Below are 24,488 nucleotides of genomic sequence, written 5' to 3'. Positions count from 1 at the left end.
CCACTGACCTCAGCCCAGCTATCCATCCTGTTCAGATTCCTCTATGGATCCTTCCTGCTCCTAGGAAGACTGACACTTCCTCCAAGCTTGGTGTCATCTTTAAACTTACTGAGGATGTACTCAGTGTCCTTGTCCATGTCATCAATAAAGAGACTGAACAGAACAGGCCCATAACATCATGTGTGACCAGTTGCCAGCTGAATTTAACCCCATTCACCACTACTCTGTGGGCCTGGTCATCCAGCCAGTTCTTTATCCAGCAAAAAGTAAAGGGTTAATTAAACTAATCCAAACTTGTAAGAACATCAAAAACTTATTAAGATGCTGGGCAAAAATTGCAGGAATTTTCCAATATATGAATTATTCACATTAAATGAGTGAGGAAGTTCAATCTATATAACTAATTAAGGAGAAATGTGGTTTAAGAGGTAATTTCCTCACGTACTTAAACGGGCAGAAGATTTCTGACTGTAAAATCTTTAATGAAAACATGGAAAGATACAATAGCTGGGGTCAAAGTCAGGCAGACCACAAACAATAGGCTAGCTTTGAAAAGTGAAAATAATTAACCACTGGAATAATTTACCCAGGAGTATCACATGCTCTCCACTACAAAACGTCTTTAATCATGACCAGTGTCTTTTTGAAAAAGCTACAGCTTAACTTTCAGATATGGATTTGATGCAGGAGTTAATGGGTAAAACATGAAAGGTGAGAATAAATGACTTTCATGGTTCTTTCTAGTCTTTGGATCTATATATTTTTTCAGTCTCACAACAAGGCAACTTTATGTATTACTGACAGATGGGACCTTGGAGAAAGAATGATGGATTCCATTCTCATGTTTTTTCCACTTACTTACATACATCAATCTATTATCTCAATAAGCTTCTTTGTAAAACTTTTGAATTTTAAAAAATAATGCGTTACTATGCTTGTCTAGGCAAGACAAAAGGTCTTAAGGGCTCTTAATGTCCTTTGAACCCATTAAATGAAAGACATTGCAGATGTAGGGCCAGATTTTCAAAGATGCCGAACAGTGAAAACCAAAAGAGATGTAAGTTTTCAGCAAGTCTGGAAAACAGATTCTGAAATTATTATAATCAAGTTTTCAAAGCATTAATATAAACATTTATGAGAGAGAGTAATAAGTGGGAATTATGAGATATATTTTGACACTGATCATTTTAATTGTTGGAAGGAGGCTTCTTTGTCTTCCTCCCTTTAAGTTTGCCTACAGCCAAACAAACGGAAAGCTCAGTTTGTCTGAAGGGATGTTCCATTAAAAAAAATAAATAAAAAATCCTTATTTGGCGTATTAAGTAGGTAAGTTAAAAAAAATAAAAATTAGACTTTGTTACAGCAAAGAGAGAGCGATTAAATTAAATGCGCTTCAAGGACAGAACACTCCCATAGATCAACAGGGTAATAAAAGCTTGTCGATCCCCATCCTGGTGCTTTTCTAAACACTTTTTGAAGTACAGAACACAGAATGCTCAACACTTCAGCTTTGTCACAGTTGACAGCCTGTCAGTTTTAATGAAAATACTCTCCGTTTAGAAGATGACAGAAATTACATGCATTTCCCCTTTTATTTTTCTGTCTTCTTTTATGTCTTGCATTTTTAAAGTAGGAGTTGGTTATTAAAGCATTACATAAGTATGCAAAATATATTAAGAAGAGAGGAAAAGAAAATGCTTTAGCCCTGCAATTATGTATAATGCGTGTTTGTGAGAAATGCACACTGTAGGATAACATCTGGCGTGCAGCAATAGCTATTTATTATCAGTTATCCTTAAAGAGGGTGAGACAAATTCTCTAGCTAATGCATTAGGTGAAGGTTTTATTATACAATTGCCTGAGTAGTTTCTAACAGAAAGATGATCTAAGCAGTGTTAGATAGCTCAAGTACATTCCTAACTTCTCCAGAAGACATAGAAGGGTCACACTGAACAATTTCTTGGCTCTCCATTGCTTTCCTTTAATATGTGGCAAACTTTTAGTAAGTGTACCAGCTCTGGTTGACCCAGAGAACCAGATATATAATTGCACCTGAGGAAGCTTGCTGCTTCCTCAGCAAATGTGAGGCAGTATTATGTGATCCAGAGATAGCTCACAAATCTGTACACAGCCTTCAGTGTGGCAGTAGCCGCTCTACATGTTTCCATAGTATTCCAATGTAAGCATTAATGAAAGCAGTGTTTGCCGTGTTGAGGTACCAATGAAGTGGACTTCTGGCACTTTTAAGGGCAGCTATGGATTTGATCCTTTGTGAGAAGCATATCCTAAGAATTAGTGATGGCATGTCTAACACATAATTGAAATTTTTTAAGTTTTAGAGAAGTGTGGAGAACAGAATTCATTTTTAAGCTTTGGACATGTTTATGCAATCTTAAACTTGTGCTTACTAGCGGTCTCCAGTAGTGTGACTATGTAGAACTGGAATTATGTGTACTGTGTATATGTAGCTGAAATTGGAGCCCAAGAAAAGAAAGTTAAGTGAAACCATTGTTCAGTGGTTTCATTTCTACCTCCTAGCTGTTTTGATTCCATTTGCTTGATGCAAATGCACAATCTGTGCAGGTTTATGGGAGGGACCAGACATATTGCAACCATCTCACTAGCACCTCCATAACTTACATGTTTTCCTGGTCCTATGGTGTTAAAGCACCTGAGTATCCTCTCCACTCATATCCACCCCAGCTTGAAAAATCTGTTCTGAGTCTTGATTGGGCTCCAGAGAATGTCTGCACTGTGTGTACAGCTCCTGTTCGGCAGCCCTGCCATCCAAATGGCATTGCTGTGGGCAAGCACACGTCTGACATGGCTGTGCTGTCTGAAATACAGTGCTGTGTAATGCTCACACAGCTGGAAGAAGAAGCAAGAAGAGATTGTCTTTGCTACATACCCAACATTAACCCCTAATGTCCTTAATGTGATTCCTAGTCCTTAAATGTGATTCCTGTCTCCAGAAGCTGTGATCTGCTACCTGCAGATCAAGAGGGACAACTATGTTTTAATTACCTTTAGTCCTTGTAATATGCTTCTTGGCAAAGGTAGATTTGCTTTTTGGATATTAATTCTGTACAGAATTGGCATGTGACGCATGAATCAAATAACCCAGGGTTTTCACACCATAGCTCCAAATATTGTTTCTTGCATAGAATTAGTGGTGAAGATAAACCTTGTAAAGGATACAGATGGAGGGTACGTATGTAATGAGGAGGAGAGGTGAAATAGGCTGAGTGATTATTTTTGAGTAGTTGGAGACTGTGAAGGGAAAAATAATAAACACTCTGCACAAGGTAGGCTGTATTTAGGACTTGCACTGTGAGAATCACCAAAAATAAAAGTATTTTCTGACCAGAGGTAGTATTACCTCTTTGTTCATTGACACAATGCTATATATTGTGTACTATAATACAGTATTGCTATCCACTGACAGCTCATGGTTGGGGAAAGCGCTGTTGCCTTCAAGTCTTCCTTCAGGTCTGCCCTCACACACCTCAGCCCCTTGCAATTACTTAGTAGCTCAGCATCTTCATTCCTGCATGCTGAGGATTCGTTTTGTTAATCCATTTCTTATTAATGGTACAGGCTGTTAGAACAAAACAGGTACTTTAAAAGAGTATGTGCAGCACAGTGTGTGCTGTTCCAGAGGTGTGACCTGACTACTTCCACACTTGTGCCTTGACTTTGAGGAGAACAGGATCAGCCAAGACAAGTCACAGGCATGGTTATTTTATAATTCAGTATGCATACAATGAGAGAAGTGGGATGAGGTTACTTTATTCAGTATTCTGTGTTTTAAGGGTCAATCTTGTCCTAAGCTGTTTTTTTCCTCTTCTTTTAGATTATGATTTAAAGGAGATTGCTTTCCAAAATGATGCCATTTCCTTTCTGTCTTTTATCTGCTGGATTACTTTCCCACTGACGCAATTGTCAGCAAGCACCTTGACTACACTTAATTACTGAAAAGTCATTGCTCAAATGGAGTACTGAAGAAAAAGACATATTGCTAACTGCATATTACTGAATGCGTTTTTCTTCTTTGTGCATTCTTTCCCTTATTTTGGGAGACAGATATTTTATAATACATAGGTATGGGTGTATATGTTTTAATAGCTTTCAGATACTGAGAGAAAAAGAACTAAGATATTGTTGTTATCTTCCATTTTTATCCTTTTGTATATTTTCTTTACTGTGAAACTTTTAGAAAGCTAGGCATAGCTTAGATATGGGTATTTTTTAAAAGAAAAAAGTGGTCAGTTGTAAGGCTTAGGTTTGCAGTGCATTCCAACCACATTATTTTCCATTTGTCCTAGTATGAGAGAAGCTTTAGAGCAAATGTAGAAGTTGGCTTTTTTGTGTCCTTGACCTTAGAACAAGCATTTACAACAGAACAGAAGTACCTGTGCAGCTGTCAAATGATCAAAACTGCAGGTGTGTACATACGTACTGTGATATTTTCCACATATTCTGGAGTTAATCATAAAACAATACATATTTGATGAGAATTTCAGGTACATTATTTTCATTATGAATGAACTCTGGGAAAAACACTGACCTTGAACATATCAGTCTTGCTCAGTTTTAAGAGGTAACTGTTTTCCTGGGCTTATTTTTCTTCCTGAAACAAATCTCTTTCTGAGAATTTAAACAAATGAACAAACAACAACAACAAAGTAAAGTCCTGGACTATTAGATAATACATTCCATGCTTGTATGGTTTTTTAAAGCTCTTCTTTCAGATGCAGAGCCTCTGTACCTGCTTGCATTGTGCTTCTCTAATTATAGACTGCAATTCTTCTAATGTGTACATTTCTTATAGTGAATTACTATATTTCTCTACTATGTTAAATTAAGGTGGCTCTAATGCTTTATATTCTATTTCAGATACCTCTTGGATGCTCCTTTGTAACTGTGATATATACCAGAATACCTTTCTTTTCTTCATTACTCACATTTTCTTTACAGATCCTTTTCTTTTTAGTAAGAAGTATGGATATTCATATCTTTATGTGTATTTGCAGTGAGCAGACCTATAGTACTCTGTTTCTAGACTCCGGCAATGAAATCTTCAGAACGCACTAGCCTGCACCTTCCCTCCTCCAGTGCAAAGAAGCAGAACACATTAACAGCTTGCAGATATTTTAAATGATGAAAATTCTTGTGTCTTTCAGGACCTAGATTTCTCATCACATCCACGGGAGCCTTGTATATTTTAGACGTACAGAATGAAGATGGACTGTACAACTACCGATGTATCACAAGGCACAGATACACTGGAGAAACACGACAAAGCAACAGTGCAAGACTTTTTGTATCAGGTACTGCCTTATAAATATAGTGTTGAAATAAGTACTGTATATGCTTGTCTCTAGTGTGCTGAACTGACAAGGCATGATCTCACGCCAATATGCACCAACAACCAAGTTTTCTATCAAATGGAAGGTAGAGTTGGACCACTGTGAGGTTATTGCTGCTCTGTTTTAAAATCATTTTCTTTTTCTGTTTTCCTACTATTTCTAGATATTTCAAGAGAGCAGGTAGTGCACAGCTTGGCTTTGGCACTTAGTACAGTGAGTTTTAGTAGGTTTAGAGTGCTTTGTGAAAGGACTGTGGATGGGATTTATCCCATTAAAGCTAGACATTCACTGTGAAAGTATCTAGTCCCCTTAGCCTCCCTTTTGAAATCGAGGGGGATGCACAGACACTTTAAGTGGTAATGTGTCTGGTCTGCTTTAGCAGCCCATATTGGGGTGAGATGAATCATCCCATGGTGCCTATGTTAACTACAGCAGGAGCTCAGGGCATTTAGCTCAGCTGTAGGTATTTCTGCTGCAGGCATCTCAGGTTAGCTGATGTACATTTCAGCCTTCCTTTTCATTTCAAATGCTCCTTCCTCTGAGCAAATAGTGTTTTCTCCTGCTGTCAGGAGGGGTCTCCAGCCAGAAGAGAAATGCGACTAGGCCCAGGACACTCAGGGTGCTGTAGGTAAACAGGAGGGCTGGTGGGAGGCAAATGTGCAAATGGCTTAGTGCAATAGGAGAATTTGAAGGTAAATGAGGTATTTTCACTTTTTCTTCTAAATTTAAATCATCTACCAATTGTTGTGAGTGTGAAGAAAGATCACCCTGTCCCTCCCACAGCAAAACACTTGAGTTGTCAATATATTTCTTCAGTTTCCCCTTCTGCTCATTTTTTTCCTTGTGAGAGAAGGTTTCAGTTGTGAGTGAGGTAAGAAGGAGGAGCAGCCTCCTAGGAATGAGTTTGCAACTTACTCTCAAATACATCTGTATAGAAATAGCTCTTTTCCATCTTCCACATCTGCTAGATACCAATGACTGTATTTGCCTGTGTACAAATCTACTGTTGCATTCTCTGATCCACAGAGTCAGCTGACAGTAGACTCTCCTTTACAGAAGACAATTCCACCATCACACTGAATGCCTCACAGAGGTTTTTCTCCTTTTCACTATAACTAAATCCTAAAGATCCATCAGAGTACGACAGAATCAAAGAATTGTAGGGGTTGGAAGGGACCTCTGGAGATCATCAAGGCCAATCACCCGCTAAAGCAGGTTCCCTTAAGTAGCTTGCACTGGAAATTATCCAGGTCATTTTTTAGAATCTCCAGAGAAGGAGAGTCCTCAACCTCTCTGGGCAGCTTGTTCTAGTGCTCTGAGACCCTCAAAATAGAGTTCTTTCTCAAGTTCAGATTGAATGCTCCAGTTTGAGCCCATAACCCATTGTCCTATCTCTCCCATTGGAGAATGGGAGGGAGCCTGGGAGTGGGAGCCTGGCCCCAGGCACTTGGCTCCCACTGATTAGATATTTACAAGCCCTCTCTTCCCCAGTCAGAAAAGTCCCAGGTCTCTCAGCCCATCTTCATAAGAGAGGTGCTCCAGAACTCTTAATTGTATTCGTGGCCCTCCAGTGGAGTTTCTCTAGGAGTTCCCTGTCTTTCTTGAACTGAGGGCCTTCATAACCTAGCACTGCAGCCATTCTCCTTTTGATGTTATCCTCTTCTTTTTTGGTCTTTCTATCAGAAAAGAAACAAACCCAGTAATTAGGTCTGAACTCTCTAGCCTCATGCCCTCCTCCAGTATGAACATCACCAAAATATTCTGAAGTATTCTGAACACATAAATTAGCATGTAAAGATGCTAATGCTAAAAATAGTGTGATTGATCAGGTTAGAATCACTTACCAGTAAGATCCAGGAGTTTCTTGATTTCAGTCTCTGGTGGCCAAAACTCCAGCTTTTCCTTTTCACAGACAGATGAAGATTTTTTTAATATTTTTTTTTCTGCACAGCAATCTTCCTGCTTTGTTCTTATATGAATAGGCAGGGTCCTGTCCTTCTAGCTGGCTCTGTAATATGGTCTGTTTCCGTATGAAACCATGCTGAGGCTGAGCCAGTGGTAACATAAATAAAATCAGGCTTGTATCTTGGTTACCACAGGAAATTTTTAGTTATTTCACTAAACAAAAGGGGAAAACTAAAAGCTCAGTATAGTTTGTAATTCATAATAAGCACTCAAACAGACTTGCCCTCTCTGGACTTGCCTCTTCCCCTCAGCAGGCAAAAACAAAATAAGAAATGTTACCTGTGTACAATAACTGCATTTTTGAATTCTGTGGGATTAATTGTTCTCCATTAGAGCTATGCTGAGCTCTGTACAACAGAGTTGGACTCTTAATGCTTCTCTAACAGGTTTTGTTTGGTTGTCTCTAGAGGAACTTATTATGATGTAAATTAGCGAGTCCTTAAAGAACTGAGATCAGAGAATCCATGAACATAGCTGCGAAAGGTCCACTTGCATAGGACTTACATTTTTTGCCTGCCTCTTATAGCCATAAATATTCTTAGCTTAATTGAAGATTAAATATTTTTTTGGATATTGAATTTATTATTTTGGACATATTTTCTAGTAAAGTATTAAGCTTATTGATTGTTTGAAAGAGTGAAGAAGGGAATGTGTATATAAGAGAAAATACAAATCTGGGTAATTAGTATGCCTGTGTACAAAGCAGAATTCTGAATTGCATTGGCAGTAAGAACATATCTTTGAAATCATGGAGCCTTTCAAAATAAAATCCAAGACAAATAATGTGCTAAAGAATATTCCTCTAATGCCCATTATAGTGTGCACTTCCAAAAATCATTTTGTCCAACCATGAATTCCAGCTCCTAAACTCTTCAACTCCTTTTAACCTTCTACCCTCCAAAAAGAAAACCACCAAAAAAAACCAACCCATGATATTGAAAGCATAATGAATTTCTTGCTTTGTCCTTCAGAAAAGATGCAAAGGAGAACATTTTAGCATATATAACAGTATTTTGCCTTTTTCCCCATTGTCCTTGCCAGAAGTCATTTGCTGCTGAGTGTTGAGGCACAGTAAAAAAAATAACCATTCAGAATAGTCAGATATTGTAATTGGGATATGTTACTTTACCACTTATCTTACTGGAGATAATTGTATAGGAATCCTGGTATTTCTTTTGTATTTTATTCTTTTTATTTACTTAACTAGAATATATGTTATGTATGAGTTCTAACCACAAGTCTCTTCCAGAAACATGCTAAGGAGATGTTTTAATCATCCATTTAAATATATAAGAAGGCAGTGTAAGAAAGCAAATCCCCTGAGTTATATTTTGTGCTGCCCTAAATATATTTGAAATATCTTCTCTATAAAATCCATCTCAAAGCTTTGAAAGAACATAGTGAAATCTCAGTTCAGCTTTTCCGCAGATGGGGATTCATGCTGGCTTATTCCTGCTCTGGCTCAGTTCACCAAGGGAAAAAACAAAATGATATTAACTTGGAAAAGAGGACCTGGGGATGGGTGGGTTTCTCTTGAAGGGGGGGAAATGGTAGTTGCAGAGAGAAGACATGATTCCTATGGCTGCTACTGCCATTGCCCCCACCTTGAGGCAGCTTTCTTGGCCTTCCTGGCTTCTGCTTAGGGAATAGGAGCCAGGCATGCCACTTTTCTGTCATCACCAGCTTCTCATCATAGGTAATGTCACACTTTAACTGGGACTGGCTTTGAAGTGTGTGTGGCTCTTTGCAGAAAAATGGAAAGCTGTCAATACATGGCATTTATTAGCCACATCTTTTCCTTACCATTACCTTAGTTTCTCCCTTGATGACCTTTATTCTTCTTTGAAGTCCACATGGTACTTTGTATATTTATACTTTAGAGGTTCCAAATGAAACCACATATATCCTCCATACAGTCTTTAGAAACACGCTGGCATAATACAACGATACTGGGAGTTTTGAGTAGTAATTTACAGGCAATAACTCTAAAAGTCAGTTTTACTTATTCTTTATTTAATTGTTATTTTCAACTAAAGAAGCTGTATTTATGTAGATGTATTCTTCCTAACAGCCAGAGCTGTAATTCCACACATACTTAGATTTTTATGGAGTTAATTCCTCAGGCTACACAGAGAAATCTATGCACAGAAAGCATAGATGCCTCATGATCCCAAAGGGGAAAAAGGAACTAGCTAATCAATTAGTCAAATTGACATTGGCCTTTCCAATAGCATCCTGGCAAAGTGTTCCTTCACTAAGCCAGACGTAAACAGCATGGCAAGCTAAAAAATAAATTCCTCCATGCCAAATATGAACCCAGTGGCTACTGATGCATGCAAATTCATCTGTTAACTGCTGGCTGACATATTTCTGATGAGACAGGCAGTAAGTTACTGTAAACTGAACGTGCTGTTGCTCTTAATGGCTCAACTACAGAACAGTAAAAAATCTGTGGTTATCTTTAATTGAACTCAGCATTTGGAGTTTTATTTAGCTATCCTCAAAATTTTACTTAGCTCATTCATTTACCACCAAAATTCGAGTTTCTGGATTGATAGAATAACATGCATTGTGTCTCTAACTAGTGCAGTACAGGTATTTGGCTCTCATGTGTATCCTCCCAGGTCTGTGGAAGATGCATAGATGAGGTGAGTTCATGAAGATACAGCTAAGATTTTGAACTAACTAGCTCTGGTAGCAATTACAGCATAGCTTGAATTTAGTACAGATTGCTCATTTAACCTCTTCATCACTTGTTAAGGATTTGCTGTAGCTTCCATGTGAGCAATACTTGAGCCAGTTAAGTCAATGACTGCTAAAAGGACAAAGTGCAATCATGCATACACCTAGACAACTGTGCCTTTAATTTAAAGCCTTCAGACCACTGAGAAATATGGAAAGTGTGTTGGCTTCATTCTAATTGAGTAGTGGAGGGATAACTGTTGTAATTGGTCAGGCAACATATTTTTGGCTCTTCATTCCTCTCATAGGGGATATGAAGGATGATCAGAGAAATGGTTGCCACCTGGAAAAAATCCAATGGGAGTGTTTCCTAGTAGTCATTAGGTGTTTTAGAAGTATGTGCTGCTGGATCCCAGCCATCACCACTGAGATATTTCAGGTTGATGGCTGGGGCACAGTAGCAAACTGTAGTACATAAAACACTGGACTAGATAGTCAAAAAGGCAGGAGAATAAATATTGACATACTGCTTAGTGAATGCAATAATTTGAATGCTCCCACTGAAAATCTCTCTCCTTTCAGATCCAGCGAATTCAGCTCCATCTATTCTAGATGGGTTTGACCACCGTAAAGCCATGGCAGGACAGCGAGTGGAGCTGCCTTGCAAAGCATCAGGGCACCCCACACCAAAGTATCGTTGGCTGAAGGACAACGTTCCCTGGGAGCCTGACAGCAGGTTTCGGCAGACAGTTACAGGTCTTCTGATAGAGAACACGCGTCCCTCAGACTCAGGCAACTATGTCTGCGAGGTGTGGAACAACTATGGTACTGCCGAGATGATAGGGCGACTATATGTAAAACGTAAGTTTTGGGCTGACTGAAGGCTTTACGTTGCTTCTTGCCTGGACATTTACATGTGGAAGATGTTGCTATATCTTTTTGTACCCTTCTGTTTTGTTACTTTACCTTAGCAGTGCTTAAACTTCCCAGAATTTTGCAACATTAGAAATTAGACTCTGGGGAGATGAGTTAGTTGGACAATTGAGCGATCAGAAGAGCAAATAGATGCAATTTATAATGTAACTATGTAATTTATCACACAGAGGATATGTAATTTAGAATCTTCAATTGGATGCTTAAAAAGAAATTGCAAATGTTCTCATGAATAAAGCTGCCAAACTCTTGTTGCCATGACTCATGCTGTTCAGTAATATTGAGTACTCATACCTCCTCTCAGTTGAGTATTCGTGTGTGAATATTCTGAATGTTTCACAAATTCTAGCAAAGATAATTATTAGTCAGAAGCACTGCACTGGAAAAGTGTTATTCTTCTATTGTTAAAGAGAAATGATTTCCCAGAATAGAAATTACACTTTGTGAAATAACATTTCCACCTGTGTATCACAACTAGCAATGTGAAAAAGAACAGTTCAGACCATTAAAATGTCTTCACCAATAGTTACAAATGACAGATTTGGGCTAAGTAAAACAAAAATTAAAGATCAATAACTTGTGAGTTATAACTAGTGAGCTTATGCATTAAAGTTCAGTTTGTAACGTATGGCACAAAATTAAAACTTTTAAAAAACATATTGTGATGCAGTTCCTGGTTATACTGAAAGTATCCCCAGATCCTAGTGGTATGTTTTATGTATGGACTCAGTGATCAGCCAGCAAGTAGATATCTTCTGTATAAGGTTGGCAGGAAGAAAAAATTGGGAAAAACAGTGTTACTATCTTATGTAATGGAAGATACTCCTCAATTTCTTGAATCTCTGAGATGTTGGTGGTACTAATTTGAGCCTTTCTGGCCTTTTTATAGTAAATATAGAGATGTTCAGTGACTTGTAACATGCATCTGATCACAGATTAGTTATTAATCTGAACTCTTTTGGACAAAGAGACAAATACATAAGAGTCTATGATCTGGAAGGATAGAAGTCATTGACAAGTGTGTTTCTCCAGGCACCTGATCCCAGTGAATCAGTAATTTTTTGCTATATATGTTGGAGAAGCAGTGAAGATCTACTGCAATTTTTGTGTTATAAAATGTTCTGTAAAGTGAATGATTTGGTCATGGAAATTTTTATGTGGTAATATAATAATAATATTATAATAGTATAAATCTGCATGTTAGTTGGCTAAAAAAATAAGTAGAATCATTCATATTTATTATCAGAGATTATATCAGACTTGATTATCCTCAACTGAAAAAGGAAATACGTTACACTTTTTTTTTCTAAGTGGTAGAAGTAGTATTGAGCCTACACAAGAAGATAATATGAATTTGTATTTCACAAAAGTTCATTATCTTTATAAGGACATTAAACCAAAATGCACAAAACATGAGATCAGCACTGCATTCAGGGATGTCAGTAACTATTAGAAAATGGGATAAATATAATACGTACATTTATGATTTCTTTTCAACTCTTTTCATCCTCTTTTGTTCCAGTATAAAACACATATTACCTTGGTCCAAGTCCATTTTAAGACTGACTTGACAATACTGTAGTCTTCCTGTGTTAAAGCAGAAAATTTAGTGAGCCCACACAAAGAAGCATTTACATGTGGACAGATCCCACAGATGTTTATGACTGCATCTGGTGTTAACATTTTAGTATGTACCTTCCACTGTTGAAAATGAATCTGATGCTGATAATTGTCATTTATTAGATTTGTTCACATTAGATATTGTTAACTGTGTTCCTTTTGAAAGAAATGAAACTAGAAGATGATCTTCAGAATTACATCTAATACACCAGTATGAAGGTCCACACTGAACTAACCTGAAGTAATGTCCTATCCTATCCTTTCAAAAGATGTAGTGCAATTGATTGACCCTTAGCAACAGTGCTGTTACTCATCAGATCTGTTCCTTCTCATTCATTTAGGGGATTATATGTTGAGTAGGTTGATCTTTATGTTTTGTGTCACGGATGTTCATGGAGGAAATACTTGTTTAGAGCAAGCACAATAACCTGTGGGGATTTTTAAAATTTGTTTTACTGGTACTTTTTTTTCTTTTTTTCTTTTTTCTTTTTTTTCCAGAAGGGTATGGATGTGATTTTTGTTGTTTGTCTTAGTTGAGAGTTAATATGTTACTTTCATGTAAATATACATGTATACTTAATGTTCTGTATTTTACTTTCCCTATCCTTTCTTTTGGTTTAAATCTGCAGAACCACTAAAAGCCACAATCAGCCCACGGAAAGTAAAAAGCAGCGTTGGTAGTCAAGTGTCCTTGTCCTGCAGTGTGACAGGAACAGAGGACCAGGAACTCTCATGGTACCGCAATGGTGAAATCATTAACCCTGGTAACAATGTTCGGATCACTGGGATCAACCGGGAGAACCTTATCATGGATGGCATGGCTAAGAGTGATGGTGGAGCATACCAGTGCTTTGTGCGCAAGGACAAAATGTCCGCTCAAGACTATGTTCAAGTAATATTAGAAGGTGAGTCACTACCTGTTTACTGATTCTAATCTCCATTTTTTACATGTTGTCTTTGTCAACACTTTTGTAATGTGAAGTATGGAAGGTTCTAAACAGGAGAAGAGGGTACCGTTGAGCTGTCAGCAGAGGTTATTGTATCTCAGTACTCTGAAGAGAAGAAAACTGATGGAAGGTATTGATTTGAAAAATATATCCCTCCTGAACAGTCTTCATGGTCCCTCTTTTTCAGTGATGGTGGTGTTGATTTTTTTACACTAACTTTTCAGCAGTAACATGTGAAAAGAGATCCCTATTCAACTCTGGTCATTTCCTTCCTGGTATGGCATTTCTGGTTCTGGTTGGACAGATTGGCTGAAGATCTTGACATCATATTAAATACCTGACACAATGTTCCACATGATAATCAAGCAGTTTGTACAGAGCCAGTTCATTAATGAGAATGTAGAGCAGTTGTGGCATGGACACTATTTTTAGTCTTTACAGAAAAAGAGGAGATTACCTGCCTGGACCAAGTTACCTCGGCAACCATCTCCTGTGACTGAGAAAGCCTAAAGAGCGTATTGATAATCTATCACAGTGTCAAGAGAGTGCAGGTTATCAGACAGTAACAGCAGGAAAGATTTCAAAGACACCTGGGTCTTGCTGGGAAAATAATGTCTGCTTTTATCTCCAAAAAAAAGCCCATCACTTGAATTAGAAAGTAAAAATAAAAAAAATAAAAAAAAAAAGAAGGAGGGCTAGCAGAGGTACATGGTGTGCACACTCAAAGATTTATTGGTTTGGTGACAGTTTCCTTTCAGGATAAAAACCTTTTTATCCTATTACTGTTGTTTTGTTTTCTGAAGGATGATGGTATATAGTACACAGTAAAGGAAAGGAAGAGAGTCAGAGATGGAAAGAAATAAATGAATAAAAACTCTTGTCACACAACTGATGGGACAGAAATGAGAGAGGAAGAAAGATAAAAAATTATGAAATCAAACTGAACAAAATGCCCTCTTTGTATGCTGAGGTCCTTCAGCAGCCTGAGAATGGCAGTGCCTTATGGTTTTCACTATTTGGCAAGCAAAGAAATATTTCAGCACTATTTGTAATTTTACTGTGACTCAGCATGTTTTGAGGATGGCTTTGTGCCATCTATCGTGCCTGTTTTCTCAGAGTGATGTTGTACTGAAATTGCAGTATAAGAATTATGATTTCCAAGGGTATTATTGTGGTTCAATCTCCCAAACACAAGGGTAGCACGTAGTAGAGTGTTTGTAAAGAGGTAGTCCATTGTACATATTGTGCTCAAATAGAGCATGAGATTTGTTAATTCTGTTCTGGCAGCATTCTGTAATTGAAAGGAGTTGTCCATAAAGAGCTTCATGTACAAGATGTGTTTTTACGTGTCTTTGGCCTCTCACTTGGTAATGAATATCCTTTCTTGCAGATGCTAACACTGTAGGACAGTTAAGTTAGTTTACTTGCCTCTTATTTTTTTTAAAACCTGACAGTAAAAAAAAACTGGTGCCCAGACTCCTAGTTTGCTTGCTATATTCTGCACAGTGCTCTTGACATGTGGTCTCTTGCACTTTTGCCCCTAATTACATAGAAATCCCTTATAAGATACAGCTTTGAAAGTATAATTTTCAAGGGAGAGCATGCATTACTTGATTTCAGAAAGAACTTTCTAAATTACAGCAGTGTCATCATTCCTAAATGTTATTCCTCTGAGCTCTCTGGGTAGGTGTGGTTATTTAATCCTGCTTCCTACTTAAAACCTCAAAGTTTGTGTCTCTGTGCATTCTCTTTATTCATTTGCTTAGTAGAGGCTGAGTACATTGTGACACTGATAACAAGAAAAATTATTTGAACATTCTCATTGCATAGCGTTATTTATCTGCAACACAAAATGACCACAGAAAGAAATTGGCATCACTATTGTTACTGGCAGCTTCTATTCAGAGAAAGCTTAATTCAATACTTATCTAAATGGGATATTGTGGGTCAGGGCTAAACTGAATTGACACAGCTGTGTGAAATTAGCCTATGCAAGTTATGCCTGGCTCATTGACAGAATTTATCTTTAACTTTTAAAGGAGCTGAAATGTATCAGGAAAAGAAAATTTCAAAGCATGTTAGGGGTTTGTTGCATGTCATTACTGATGAATTGTGTATGACTGACACCTCCCTGAAAGAACCTGGCAGTTCATATAGCCCTGCAGAGCCCTCATTGTTCCATTCTAATGCTTTTTCTGTAGTGGAAGTCACTATCAAGTTTCTTAGCAGATACCAAAGAAACTTTCAGTAAGGAAATAATTACTTAAGTAATCTACTACCAAAGTTTGTTTCCGTCTCTCAGTAAGTAAACTTATGTCCACTAATACAGTTATTTACATCTCTTCCAAATAAAGATTTTGTCTTGTAACAAGCCTCAGGATAGAGGGAACAGCATGTAAGTTTTATTTTCTTCCTTTTCTTTCTCTTGACAGATGGTACTCCCAAAATAATTTCTGCCTTCAGTGAGAAAGTGGTGAGTCCAGGCGAGCCAGTCTCCCTCATGTGCAATGTGAAGGGGACCCCCCTGCCTACCATCACTTGGACACTGGATGAAGATCCCATTGTGAAGGATGGCAGTCATCGTATCAGCCAGATTATCACCTCTGAAGGGAATGTGGTCAGTTACCTGAACATCTCTAACACTCAGGTCCGAGATGGTGGAGTTTATCGCTGTACTGCCAACAACTCTGCTGGAGTCGTCCCGTACCAGGCTCGAATAAACGTAAGAGGTGCTTGTCAAATCAGCTCCTCAAAAAAACACACATAACTCATTGTAGTGGAGAAAAAGATTGTTGCATGTGTTGAAAAGAGTCTTGGAATGCCAAAACCAACTTACTGTTTTCCCTCTCCTTTTCTTCCTCCCCTCTTTTTTCCCACCCTGCCTTCCCAGACCCAGAAAGCGTATGATATGGTTAAACTTTGGAAGACTCCTCTTTGTGTTCTGTATACTCATCATTACTAATTCACATTTTCTTTACTTTAGTCCTGCTGTGCATGTTTTTTTCTTTCCTCCTTTACTTGTCCAACATTCATTGTAATTATTCATGTATACTGTACTTTATCTTGCATTTCTAGCTTTACATGGCATAATACCCATCCTCATAGTATTATACTTCATATATGTCAAAATAAATGCTAACTTTGTCAGTGTTCTCATGTGTAACACGATTTTAGCTTTGTATCAGTGTTAGTATTTCACATTAATTAAATCATCATCAGACTTTTAATTTGTAATGTAGCAAAGATTTTATCAGACAAGTGTTGGATAATGCAAACATATACCCCCACATAATTAGTATGTATGCTGCAGGGTGAGGGAAAAGTAGAGCAAACAAAGATTAGGGAAACTGCTTAAGTGGCTCTTAAAAGCAGAAACTGTCAAATACTGAGAAGTGTTGTGCAAGCTGCATCTGTAAATGTCATTAACATTGGAATATTCAGGGGGGGGGGAAAAAAAGTCTATTTTCTCAAACAAATGTGCTTATATTCATGACTTCCTTTCTACTTTCTCAGGGCCAGCAAGTATTCGACCAATGAAAAACATCACAGCAATAGCAGGACGGGACACCTACATCCACTGCCGTGTAATAGGCTACCCATATTACTCCATCAAGTGGTACAAAGACTCTTTGCTGCTGCCCTTTAACCATCGTCAAGTGGCTTTTGAGAACAATGGAACTCTGAAGCTTTCAGATGTGCAGAAGGAGGTAGATGAGGGTGAATACACATGTAATGTCCTTGTTCAGCCCCAGCTGTCCACCAGCCAAAGCGTTCATGTGACAGTGAAAGGTAAGGATAACTTGGAGAACTAGAGCTAGGGTAATGGCTGTGTGAAATGCAAGACAGTGCATGTAAGATTATCTTGGCAGTCAGACAACGAATCCTTAAGACATTTAATGTGGATTTCTGTTCATTTTTAAAGATGACATAGATAATAATGAGGCACTGTTTCTTGGTCTCTCTTGATTTTTACCCTCCTTTATTCAGTTGACAGATTATTGATACTTAATGGGAGACTGTACAGAAACAAGCTTTCTATTGGCAGTTTTCACAACAGCAATTTGATCAGCAAATGAATAAATATTTTGTGACCTAAATTTCACCAGTGACTCTTTTTTCTGCTAAGTGGCTAATTCTGCATTTTCGTTAGTTAGTAGCTTTCTAATTTTAAACAAGATGAGAATTTTGAAGCATGTTTTTCTGTCAGTAAACAGAGAAGGAAACTACAAACATTAATTGTTATTAAGCAGGTTTTTCTGACTGCCATTAATGATGTAGAAAGTTAGTACTATAAATAAATGTGAATTTAAATTCTAACAGGATGTTTAAAATCTATTATCATAGTCCCAAATGAGGATAACCTTAACGACTTCAGAAATAAATGAGAACAGAAATTTTCCTAGCATTATGTTCAGGCTATTTCAATCTTGGTTATGGTCAGACCTATTCACAAGGACACAAAAGACAAAAAACCTGACTGCAGTTGCACTTGGTTTTGAGCAACAGGACCACTATACAGTCCACCCCATGAGAGCCTGTGGGAAGAATTGGAGTGTAATTTCACCAGTCGTGAAGTTCTTTGGAGCTTTTTCTTGCCTCTTTTTCTTTTGGTGGTAGAGAGGAGGGAAGAAGAAGGGTCAATTTCTGCATCTGTTCTCAGATAAGAAACAGAGATAACAAGTAAAATTGCTTTCTTACAGACATCTGAGCCTTTATTTTCTTTCTCTTTGGTTTGTTTAGCCCTTTCTTGTTTTCAATCTGGACTGAAGCAAGTGCTAATTATTTCAAGAGGTCAGGGGATTAGCCTTAAGCCACTAGCAATTTGTTCTGTGAAAGACGTAACATCTCATACACCTGAGACCAACAGGACCACTGATCATATCATGTATCATGAGAAGATAATGTAACCATTTATTTTCACGCATCTGTTATCTTGCTTGACGTCACAAAAACACTGCAAATCTATTGAGGGAGCTGAATTAGTAGTTGTGTTACTATTGCACTGTGAACTTACTGTAGTAAATCTGGTGAGGAATGCTGCCTCTTAAATGATACCTTTCTTCAAGTGATGATAAAAAAGAATGTAGCCACGTAAAATAATCCAGCATTCCATCCTTGGCTTGTGCAGTTATGTAAAAAAAGTTACTAGTCACTGGGAATGTTAACTGCAATATTGTTGTTACTTCCATTAGGTTACAGATTTAAAACCTGACAGTTCCACCCTATAAAGCAAACTAGTCAGTACCATCAATGATTATCCCTCTTTATCAGTGATTTTGCATCCTGTGGCTTGAAGATATTCTGCCTTACTCTGGATATTCAACTGCCAGGACTGCTGGCAGGTCAGAAATCTGAAAGTGACTGTGTGTGGTCTGAATGACTAATATAAAAATGTGATTCATTCGAAGAGTGCCACATTACCTGTGATACAGCCTTCTCCTGCATGTGGTCTGTAAGGCAGATTGACTGGAACAGTGCAAGTTGCAGTGTGAATGGTGAACTGCAATGAGAATTGCAATTGCAAAGCAGATGTGTCAGTGGGGATCATATGTATTGCTCTGGAGTTGCCAAAATTGGCTATAGAAAATGTCCTAGGTGTTTCAGCACCTAGTTCTTGCCAAGTTATTATTGAAAGAGGTTACTTTTCTGACTTCATATTCTAAGCCCAAAATACCAAAGCCAAGCTTTGTATTAATAAACTTGAGAAGTTATCAAGGTTCTATAGCTGGAGGTTAGTACTGTGCAGTGTTTGCCAAAATGGTTATATAATATTTTATTCCATAAACAGATTGTGATTTTATCCAACTTATTAGAAGATTAAAGAATCATAGGATCACTGAGGTTGGAAAAGAACTTTTTTTTTTTTTTTTTTTTTTTTTAATGAATTCCCAAGTGAACGTGATGTGTTTTGACACACTTTATTCCAAGAAATAACAACAGTAGTTCTACTTGCATACTGGAATTTAGAAGAATCCTACGATTTGACACTGTAAGGGGAGTTAATGGCAGTGCCCAAATCTCTTTATTTTATAGTTCAACTTCTCATATTATCACTCCACTTATTTATTCTCCATAGAAACAGAGGGAAGATTGTTGCCCATGTTCAATATTATGGGTCCTTTGGTTTGTTCTCATTTCTGCTACAAGCTTCCTGGGTGACCCCTGACCGGTGATTCAGAATAGGTGATACTGAATGAATTGTTGCTTTGTATTTTATTTCCTTCATGTTCGGTTCTGATGGTGTAATTACCTGTTTCCTCGTGAGTTCTTCTGAACTGATTGGTGGTATCAGAGTACTTCATAACTGAGTTCCTTTTCAAAACCCACCTGGGCATTAAGGATCTCTTCAGAAAATGGCAGCTGTGGCAGAGACTAAACTTTTATCTACACATTTTTATCATCAATTTCAGAAGCTTATAGCTTAATTTTTATTTCCAGTCTACTTTCTTTTGTATAGCATTTATATGTTCAAAGCACTGCTCCCACTGAAATAAATTTGCTTCTGCAAGTTCATTGTCTTACTTAAACAAATCCCATTATCCAGACTGGTTATGTGCTGGGGAAGACAAACTGAAGTCATTTAATTAGCATCATCTCAGAGATCTGTGACAAAGGTAGATTCAGAATTTGGGCAGTACTTTTCTGCATCACGTATACAAGTGCCATTCTTGTCTGCTATTCTCTGCCTCATTTACACCCACATTCCAAATTTTCTATTATATTAAGTATTCTCTTTCTGTCTTGAATGAGGTTTCATCAAAAGCACCGTTCAAATAAGGATATGTAACAGCATGAGCATGTAATTAAATACAGGAGGATTGCCCATTCTGTAGAGTATTTTGAGATATTTATAAGTATCCAAATGAAAGCAAGTTCATGAGGACATTCTTTAGATGGAAAAGAAAGTTTCACAACAAACTTCATAATGAAATCCTGACTGACAGAGAACCAGAGTTTTGCTCTGCACCTGGCAGGCTGTCAGAAGGCCAAAAGCTTGAAGCTGGGCATCTCATCTCCATATTATTTGACCTTGAGGCATCTACTTCTTTGCACTGTTGATGAAAGTAATCAATTCAAAACCACATTAAATCTGCTGCAGCCTTTTTTAGGAAGATCTGATGTTCTTGACCACATGGGCACATACCCTAGAGGCCTGCAGTTGCCAAATGACTGGGCCAGAGATATGTGGCATGCCATTCTCTCCATCCCTTGTCTGTCCATTTTCTCTGTCCCTGAATCTGGATCGTGGAAGCTAGCAATCCTGTAAACTAACTGATGGAAACTGGATGTGCTGGCAGGAAAATAAGCAGGTTTCTGCTTGGCAGACACAGCACTGTTGGAACTGTGCCTGAGTCCTAAAGAAGCATTTTGGAAATCAAGCCTTCTTGGCATTTATTTTTTTCATTTAGAAAAACGAATTGGCCAGCTCTGAGTTCTGACAACAGTGATGAAATCTACCCACACTGTAATGCATACATAAATGGATGAGGCTATGGCTCTACTTTCATACTGAATTTCTGATATTTCATACCTGTCAGGTGCTTGCTTTTGCAACTGTAATCACCTTTCAGTGTGTTTTACTTTGGCCTCTGTTAAATGCAATTTCCTTTTAGCTTCTTTGTAGACTAAACTGAGCACCCTCTTCTTCTCCTTCTGTAAATGGAAACAGCATTTACTGACATCCTTAAAAGTACTCATCGAGACTAGCCTTGCTAAGGATACAGCACAGGTCCTTGCCAAGAACAAAATTAGTAGCACTAGTTTCTCTGTCCTTATTTCACCCAGCTCTAGTGGTTTGCCAGTGAAGTTCTTATACATCTGCTGACAGCAGAAGACTGTTATAGGCTGATATCCTATGAATAGAAAAATATTCTGGTGAAGACATGGGCTTTTGTGTTCATCCCTCCTAAGTATGACCTGCCTCCAGCTCGTCCTAATCCTGACTCTTCTGCTCTGGATTCCAAAACTTGTCTGCCTTCCACATCTTTCTCACCTCAGCCTTTATTTTCCTAGTGTCTTGTTCTCATGACTCAGAAGTGGCTTTTCCCCTCAGAGCTCCCTTCATTCCTCTCAGCAACCAGTTAGCCTCCCTACTTATTGCCAGTTTCATTTTCTGCATCTCCACTGGCTTCTAGTCTCTATCTCCTTTGTGTGGTCTTCATTCATTGACAGTTGTCTATCCCATTGCAGTGCTTTTTTGTTCCAACTTAACATTCCCAACCATTTTCCAACTTCACTTTACCAGTCTCCATGATCTCTTGAATCCAACTGCAAGCCTGATCCCAACTTTTGACTTACTACTGCTTCTCCTAAATCCAAATTTGCAAGTCCCTTTTCTTATCCTGGGCTATGTTTTCAGTTTCTGCTTCATTGCTTGCTGCTGCTATCTGCATGCCTAGTAAAAGTGGCTGGTTTCTCTTTCTGTTTTCTTGGCCCTGAGATCTCCACTATTGCTCTGTACATTCAAATTTGGGCACTCTTTTGATGACTTTCCATAGGAACAGCAAGAGCACCTGATACTTGTGAACATGAAAACTGTGGTGGGACTACTCAGGTTCTCACAACGGCTTTTTATTTTTATTTTATCTTTCTTTTAAGGTAGGATGAAAATGCAATATATCCTTATATTTCAACTCTGCCTATTCTCAGAAGTGACCAGACTGTTGTAGCTGCAACCTCCCAGATGAAATGACTCAGCATGAGGCAGACACCTGGCCTGGAAAAGTGCTATCCAAACAAAAGTCAAATTGCAAGCAAATAAAAGTAGTCTAAAAATGAGAAGAGTTGTCAAACAAAACAAGATGGTGTATTACACACCCCATCTGTAAGTTTAATATTTCCACTGAAAAACAGCCCGTTTAGTAGCAAGGTGGTAGAATAACAATAGCAACATCAATTCTACAGCATTTATTGGATGTGGAAACATTTTAAAAGCAGGAGCGAGTCATTATCTTCCTTTTTTTTTCTTTTTTCTTTTTTTTTTTTTTTTGTTATGTGATTTATAGTTTTCTCAGCTACAGTAAAAGCCATCAGTATTAAGTGATGATTTTCTTTTCATCTATCTCATGAGACCCACTTCTCATATAAGCAGCCTGCTGCTATTCACACTTCTCAGACATTAATTGATAAAGAAGCCCCTGTGAGGAAGGGTGCAGCATCAAAAAAAAAAAAAAAAAGAAAGAAAAAAAAAGTGTGGCACTCAAAAGTGCTGTTTCTGATCTTGCAGAGATTATGGTGTGCCATTGATTCAGAAAGTAACTTATTATCTGATGGTGAAGTGATAGCACTTCACCTGTTGTGAACTGCAAGAAATTGTATCAGCCTGTTTCTTTTTAGAAAACATGAAAACCTAACAGAGGCTATTTCTAAAAGCAGTTAGTTTTGTGACTACTTGAATAGATTCTCTACATTTTTCTCAGGAAGCATCCATCTTTTCCTAATATGTAAAATGGTATTGGTGAATTTGAATTGCAGATCAGTTCCAAGTGGGCTCTTCTGAGTACTAAAAACTGTGGACATGGGAGGGGAAAATCTCCAAGGGGGAATCTTTCAGTGGTCCTTTGGACCATGGTGTATGCTGTCATCAAACAATCTGCTAATTTCTTTATGCTTCTTGCTATCTACAGAGTGGATTAGATGAAGTGTGAATTCAGCTTTGAATGATTTGAATGAAAAAACTCTGGTTTTGAGGTCCTTCAGATGCTTCTTTCATTGTATCACTTCCTGCATGTTTTTCTCTCCAATGTAATACCTTTTTGATTTCCTCCAAGCTTGTACATCCTTCAGGAAGAAATAATCAGATCTTCCAAAGTAACTGGAGATGTCATATACAGAAATCAGAAAAGCACTGTGTGATGAGAATGGGTATCAAGTCATGCAAAAGGTCCTGCAAAAATCCACTTAAAAGGCATCCTCAGAAAATGGGGATGGAATAAGCCTTAGTACTTGAATAAGAGTTCAAGAGTTATCTGTATATTTAAACTTTAACATTCTCCTGTTTTACAGTGCAGCTGTCTTTAGCCTCAGTTTGGAAAAAGCCACACTCTTGTTCTTTATGCATTCACTTATATCTGAAATACTTTTATATACATTTGTTAGAATTGTTCTTAAAATGCTAATCATTTTATTTCAAATTGGATTGTGTTATTAGCAGTGCGTGTTATTCCAGATAGTAACTATATGTAGAAAGTGAGTGTGCATGAACACAATAATGGAAGAATGGGGTATGATGCCCTAAGTTGAAATCAGTTCATAGTACAAAGGATGTACAGAAAAGAGGACATCAACAATGTGGTAATAGAAGGATGATGTAAAATCAGCTCCTTGTGTACAGTCATGGAATGCTGGTGAAGGAGAAATTAGTATTAAGCCAGTCAAACTGCTCATTGGAATAATTTTCAAAGCATGAAGTCCATTTGTCCAACTCCTTTCTCTTCCAAATCTTTAACTTTTGGCTCCAGTGATTTAGTTGTGTTCACCTTTTCACAGTGTTACCTGAGGACAGAGATCACTTAAGATTACATAGGGGGTAAATAAGAGCAATAGCTCAGAAAGAAGTTCTAAAAGCGAAGGAAAAGTAGTGGACTGAGTAAGTGCTTCTAGATAATGCACAGCCTGCAAGATGGGCTTTTTATCACCGGGCACTTTAACAATGAATGTGACAGCTTGTGTTACTATACTCTTGCAGCTGTTACCCTGTTGCCACAACGAAAATGTTTCCTCTTTAAAAAATGCATAAGCAAATGCATCCCCTTGGGCAGAGAACATAGCTACCCCCATCCTAGGTTTAAAGGGCATGATCTTTCCCCTCACAGTACTGGCTAAAATGGGGTGATCTGATAGATAGGTGAAGCACTCTTGGTCTTACATAGCATTTTAACTGCACTCTTATTTTGAGGGAGCTCTCAGAACAGTATCAGGGAGCCTGTGGGTTACCAGTGTTATATTGCAAAGGGGAGAAGTGGGAACTGAG

The 24,488-nt window shown here is 37.9% G+C and overlaps 1 protein-coding gene and 1 long non-coding RNA gene across 2 annotated transcripts in view; one reads left to right on the top strand and one right to left on the bottom strand.

Moving 5' to 3' along the window:
• The window catches only part of LOC107323608, a 66,380-nt gene extending 58,719 nt beyond the window's left edge, over positions 1-7,661 (bottom strand). The window contains exon 1 of the long non-coding RNA XR_004309542.1: positions 7,214-7,661. This is a non-coding gene — a long non-coding RNA (uncharacterized LOC107323608). The remainder of the gene's footprint in view (positions 1-7,213) is intronic.
• DSCAM (DS cell adhesion molecule) overlaps positions 1-24,488 on the top strand; it is a 444,911-nt gene that overhangs the window by 267,507 nt on the left and 152,916 nt on the right. Inside the window, exons 4-8 of the mRNA XM_015882861.2 lie at positions 5,184-5,330; positions 10,599-10,877; positions 13,199-13,474; positions 15,949-16,245; positions 17,030-17,305. Coding sequence (XP_015738347.1) covers positions 5,184-5,330; positions 10,599-10,877; positions 13,199-13,474; positions 15,949-16,245; positions 17,030-17,305 — 1,275 coding nt within the window. The remainder of the gene's footprint in view (positions 1-5,183; positions 5,331-10,598; positions 10,878-13,198; positions 13,475-15,948; positions 16,246-17,029; positions 17,306-24,488) is intronic.

Source organism: Coturnix japonica, chromosome 1 (genome assembly GCF_001577835.2).
Source record: "Coturnix japonica isolate 7356 chromosome 1, Coturnix japonica 2.1, whole genome shotgun sequence".
Classification (NCBI taxonomy): Eukaryota; Metazoa; Chordata; class Aves; order Galliformes; family Phasianidae; genus Coturnix; species Coturnix japonica.
This window is presented reverse-complemented; position numbering and strand designations above follow the sequence as displayed.